The 6,281-nt window shown below is 46.6% G+C and overlaps 1 protein-coding gene across 1 annotated transcript in view; it reads left to right on the forward strand.

Annotated features, from left to right (window-relative positions):
* Positions 1-2,108: 2,108 nt before the first annotated feature.
* The window catches only part of GSG2 (germ cell associated 2 (haspin)), a 7,360-nt gene continuing 3,187 nt past the window's right edge, over positions 2,109-6,281 (forward strand). The window contains exon 1 of the mRNA XM_009993198.1: positions 2,109-2,142. Within this exon, the coding sequence (XP_009991500.1) occupies positions 2,109-2,142 (34 nt within the window). The remainder of the gene's footprint in view (positions 2,143-6,281) is intronic.

Raw genomic sequence — 6,281 nt, forward strand, 5'->3', positions numbered from 1 at the left:
CTCCTGGCCTGGTTTTACTTAGTGGCACAGACACAGGTCTGCTGTCAGTTTTTTGTAATTATTTTCCAGGTCAATTAACATGAGAAAAGATTTACACAGGTCAGAAAAAAATGTTCCTTAGAGTGAGAAGTGTTCCTGTTACAGGTGTGACCTTAAGATGCCCACCAGGCTTGATCACTAAAAATACAGAGTATGTCAAACAGGTACTTCTCTTAGGTTTTTTTGAGCCATCAAGTAGAAGCACAGTTGCAATAGCTGTTTTTCAGTAAAAAGTTTCAATTTGTAACACACATACCTCAGATTATACTGAATACTGCTCAGCACAAGCTAGATTTGTGCTGACAATGCTGTTCCTGCCATGCTCTTACAGATCTTGTTGTTATCACCTACTTTTCACAACCTTATTTTTTTTCTTGCCCCAAATCAAGATTACTGATGTGTATCTGTGGGCTGTTAAAACATAAGCAGTTTCATTCCTGCGGGGGAGTAAAGAACTCAGCAGGATATAATAATCATCAGTTAAAGACAAAAAACCAGTGGTTTCTCTTAGTCTTTCTCAAGGGGCTGAGGCTGGAGCTTTTCTGCAAGATGTCTCCCTTCTTAAGTCCAACATTTTGCATTTTCCATGGAAAAAAAAACAAGTTCTGCTCCTTTCCCATGAGGGCTATTTGCTCAGGCTGGAGATTCTCACAGGGAGGATTTCTCCTTTAGGGCTAAAACTCTCCCTTTCTCTCTCTCTGTTTATTCCTGACATGATACACCTATAGGTAACTCCTCACACTGCTCTGAGGAATTGCTCTCTCTTTATTCACACGTAGTCACAGGATACACGTCCCTGTCTGCCCAGGCTGTTCCTCATCCACATTTCCTTCCACCTGTCAGGAGCATTTTGGTGCTAAGCTGCCCCAGAACTCAAGCCAGCCCAGTCATGAGCCAGTAAATGCCACATGAAGAGACTGTGGAAACCAACCTGGACACCCCCTGCTCTGACACAGTGGCACTTGAAACACAGCAAGGTCACCCCTGCCACTTTATGGCACTGCAGGGTAGAAGCATGTCGAGATCAGCCCAATAATACCTTCAAATTGCACCCAAAAGAGACTGAGCTATCAGAGTAATAGAAAACATTGGCTCCCAGACACATGACTCATAAGATGCTGAGACATTCCTGAAGCACTGGAAAAGCTCCTGCAGCAAATGCCTGAGCCATGTAGATGCATCATCCTTTAGAAACAGGCGCCAGTCCAGCTACTGAAATAGAAAGGAGACAGGAGCAGAGGATGTAAATAGGAGATAAACTACTTTGGCAAGGAAATGAACAGTGGGAAAGGCAAAGGTCAGCTCCCTCCATTAGTGGTTTGTTTTTTTTTTCTTGTAATATCATATTTGTAGGTCAACACCTGAAAAAAAACAAGGTGAAGAGTTCAACAGGTTGAAAGAGGAAGCTGCTCTTCAAGCTCAGCACATGTAGATGGAAACCAGCAACATCAAAGCATAAGCTGCTTTCTGAAGATGATGGGTTTGGATGCAAGAACAAAACACAAGCATGCAGCCTGCAGTGAGAACTGCTCCCTTCAGCTTCTTTTAATCCTCACTGTGACTTTACAGTGTAAACAAGAAGTAGGTTGCTACTCACCAATGAAAAATTGAGAAAAGTCAGCTTCAATATTTCTCTTTCTAACTAGCACCCTGTACATCCAGCCACAATGGAAATCTTTCTTTCAGGAGCTATTAGGAAAACATTCAGATTAGATTTATTTTTTAAAAATTTTTTGTCTAGAAATGGAGCTGTGGAAAGTCTTTCTGTCACCCACAGGAGCATCTGAACCTGTCTGTAGGAGTGAGAAATGGAAACGTGCTGAAGTTTCAGAGTCTGTTTTCTCTTTGATTCAGCTCATCACTTCCAGGAGAGCCATTTACAATCTTTGAATGTGCTCCAGTTTGCTCCCCCAAGACTTGAATCTCCTGTACAGTGTGCAGGAGGTCATTGTCACTAGCTGGGGTCTTTATCCACTCCTCTCTCCCAAGATGAGAAAGCATTTCAGGAAGAAGACCAAAGAGAGGGAAGAAAAATACCATACCTGCACATCTAATGAAACTAATCCATCATGCCCTATTCTGAGAGGGCTGGCACTGAGTCAGGTAACAGAAATTAAGTAAAAAGGCACATAAAACATTGTTAGGAGATTGAGTGCAATGACAGCTGGAACAGCAGCATTAAGCAGTGCTGGACTGCAATGTTTTCACCTTCTCAAGTCAGCCAAGAAAAGCATCATTGGAGGATGTTGCATCAAAGGCACGAAAGCTGAACGGGTTTAATAAAATGTGTATTCACATTAACCACTGGCTTAAAGGTGAAACTCTGCTCTTGAATATGCCTGACAGATCAGTTCCTTGCCCGTGTGTTGTATCATTCCTAACCTGGAAAAATATGAAACTGGTTCTGGCTTGATAGCTCTATCAGAGCTTACCTTGCTGCAAGTGCTGAGGAGAAACCTTCATCCCCTTTCTTCACCTTTCTGACAAAACCAGCTGGACAGGCCAGGCTGTGGCCCCTGCCCCTTCCTCCCTGGAATCACCAACTGGTAACTCTTTCCAGCCACAGAAAAACATTAGTGCTACTCAGTCCCGAGCCCCAGAGGAAGAGGTTTCAACACCCTCAGCCTGGCACCTGCCCCTGCCCAGCCCTCAGGCTGGGGATGCTGGAGGCCGGTGGTGTCACCACCGCAGTGACCAGCCTGTCCCAGCTGTGCTGCCCAGACCTGCTGGAGCCAGTTCTGCAGTGACACCAGCTTCTTTGTCCTATTAGCATAAAAGACAGGAAATTTCTGCAAATAAAGCTGCCCCAACGGGCTCTCAAGCCCAGCAAAGCACTTCACAGCTCCCATCTGATGCTCTTATGTCAGCAACCAGCACTTAATAATGAGCAACTACTTATGCCCTTTTCCTGATAAGCTTTCCCGAGCAGCAGACTTCACTTTCTCCTGCTAACCACCAGGCACTGCCCACCCACAGCTCAATATATGAACCTGTCAGCTTCTGAACACTGTGAAGGAATTATAATCCAAGGTTTGTGAATCTTCCTGGCATATGAGAACAACACAAACAGCTGGTATCACCCCTGGTTAAAACAGCATCGCAAATGCATCCTGTCCTCCCTGTCAAGGGTACAATTAAAAAGCTATCTTAGATATATCAGCTCCTGTCAGTCACCACCCACCTTCACACCTCCAACTCCTTGGTCAGTTCACCACAAAAATAGCCAAAATCCATCAGGCCAAGCTAACCTAGCAGGAGCTGATACCCAAACGTGGGGTGATGGAGCCAAGCCAGTGCTCAGGGCTAAGGCAGGGATGGGTGGTCAGCACAAGCAGAGAACAAGCATCTGGTTCTTGCTCTCCTGGGCTACCAGCAGCTTTGAGAGTCATCTCTCCCCAGCAGAGCAAGACAAAGAGCAACAAGCCCCCCTAGACTAACAAGCAGTGTTGGGAGAACAGAGCTGAATGGAAAGGAGTTTAGGACCCAATCCATACTGGTCTGTGTTTCCCACTTGGAGCAGAGAGACTCTCCCTCCCCAGGAAGCTGTGGCCTGCAGACACTCTGCTGTCTTGGTGTGATGCATAAGGATCATGAAGAACCCTCTGAGCTCAGAGGGCTCTAGGAGGTTCTGCAGCAGCTTCCCTGCCCCTGACACCTGGGCCCCAGACAGCCTGCCAACACCTGAGCCTGCTTGGGGTCAGATGTTCAGTGACTCTGAGGGAGCCCTTTGCAAATCTGCCCTTCAGGGAGATGCTGTAACTGTTCCCCTGCCAGAGGACACCAAAGCCAGGGCCACACATGTTGATCAGGCTGCTGCATGAGGGATTTTATTCAAAATGCAGATTGCAATTAAATTTAGGAGCAGACAGAGCAAAGCTCCCATGGAAGCAGCACAAAAACCCAGCTGTGGTTTGGATGACTGTGAGTCTTGGCAGTCTTGACTAATCCCTTAAGTGCCATCCAATTACTGCAAATGTGCTTGGCATCTACTATGGCAATTGCAAAGAATTAAATGGTTGGATGGCACTCATCAGAAATTACAAGTCACAGAACCCTCTAATGCATTTAAGAAAAAACATCTAAAAAGGAAAACAGCATCTGCAAGAGCTGACCTCTTTGAGAGACATCAGGGACAACAAAAGGGGTCCAAGTAATGAGGGATACTTAATTCAGAGAAGAAACTAGAAAAAAAGGGGAAAAAATGAGGGAGAATAACAAGACTGGCTGAAGGTGCTGGGTTTGTTTAGCCTTAAGAAAACTCTCCTAATTCTTGTACAGCTTCTACAACCAACACTCCTTCCTTTAGGAAAGTAATGAAAAAGTAAACAGCTTTTCTGTGCTCAGACTTACCAAGTATGATCTGATTGTAGAGATCTCCAGAAGCTTCAGGCCAGGTTAGATTTCAGTGTGACACAGAGGAGGATCTGAGATGCTCATCTCATCATGAAGGTTGTCCCTATAATACATTGAAGAGAGGTATTATTAGCAGCACCTGGGTACCTAGCAGGAATTTTACAAGGAAACTTCAATGAAGGGCACATTTTGCTGTTAACTTCCAGCAGCAATATTGGTCAAGCCAGAGGAGACAGGAAATGTTTTGCCTTCTGAAGGTCAGAATGAAAACCTGTGTTTAATCTACTGCTGTATGTAAACACACATCAGATTTGTGGGTTTATGGTTAGCCAAACACAACAAAAACAAACCTACAAAACTAGGGACAGAGAAAACCAAAGAGAGGGGTAACACCAAGTGTGTGTGCTTGTCCTTCAGAAACAGCAAACAGCTGAGGGGGGGCTGAGATAATTTCATTGCTAAGGAAAGAAAACAGCTGAGAGCAGGGGTAAAGCCAGCTCCAGGCTTTGGCCAGGCACCATCTTCCCTGGAAATGGGAACTCCTGAGACTCTGCAGCTGATAACCTGAGATCCCTCTGGAGTCACCCTGATTTCAGCCAGGGGTGGGTGGCAGTGCTGGTGACCCTGCAGGTCACTGCTGGGCTCTGCCCTTGATCCAGGTGTGCTGAGTCCTGCTCAGCAGGAGATGCCTTCTGACACAGGGGGGTCTGAACAGGCAAGGAGGTCCATGACACAAGTTTTCATTTGTGACCAAGTCAGGATTTGAAAGCAACTGACAACAGAAAATCAGAAATACAACTGCAGGGTAGAAAAAAAACCTCCCTGCCACTTACACTTCTGCTTCCAAGAACCAGAGACACCAAGGGACTTACATAAAAAGTTGTGCATTTTAATACAGTAAACCAGATATTTACTCATGTATATGCAAAATGCTTATTGCTCCAGTCTCATTAGCAATAGCAGGATGGAAAGTTTCACCCAGTCCATTTCTATTCTGAAGCTACTCAGTCCTAAAATCAATGTAAGAACCACCCAGCACCACAGCCACTCAGACTGCAACCCCACACAGGAATCTAACAGGCTCCAAGATCATGTTTTTATGATTCTCTGCTTTCAGGCCCAGCTACAGTTCCCTGTTGGAGGTGATTTTTCCAGGGGCCAGCAGAAAAGTTATGTTCTTTTTAAAAACTATGGAAAAAGAAATAAAAGGAACAAAATACCAGTTGCTTTCCTGTTTGTTTTGTTTTGTTTGTTTGTTTGTTTTCCAGGAAAACTTGTTGCAACAGCAAACCCTTACTCAGACTGCAGGAACCCCCCTGTGCTGCCACCAGGCTGTGTGTTGTGTAAATAACCTTGTGTGCAACTGTCCCCCCCCAGGGACTGTCAGGACTGATGGTCCCGGTGCGGGAAGAGACATTTCACAAGGGGCAATTTCTGGAGGAATGCAGAGGCTGCAGCACCTCTTCCAAGCGCTGAGCTCCTTCGGGGAGACACTGCCAGGAATTAAACATCCCTCTTGCTCTGCAGGGTGAGAAAACAGCGACAGAAATTCCTCGGTGTGAGGGTGGGGAGAGCCTGGGCCAGGCTGCCCAGGGAAGCTGTGGCTGCCCCATCCCTGGGGGTGTTGAAGGGCAGGTTGGATGGGGCTTGGAGCAACCTGGGCTGCTGGGAGGTGTCCCTGCCCGTGCAGGGTGGGACTGGGTGGTCAATAAGGTCCTTTCCAACCCAAACCAGCCCGTGATTCTGTGCTGATCTCCCCTGTGATGGGGGACAAACCCTCACCTGGGCCTCTGGCAGGGACAGGTTTGAGCAGACGCGGAGCTCGGTCTTTTGGGTGTACCTGGTGCGGGGCGGCCCCGAGGCGGCCCTGAGCGGTGCGGGGCGGTGCG

This window comes from Chaetura pelagica, unplaced genomic scaffold (assembly GCF_000747805.2).
Source record: "Chaetura pelagica isolate M959 unplaced genomic scaffold, ChaPel_1.0 scaffold72, whole genome shotgun sequence".
Lineage (NCBI taxonomy): Eukaryota > Metazoa > Chordata > Aves > Apodiformes > Apodidae > Chaetura > Chaetura pelagica.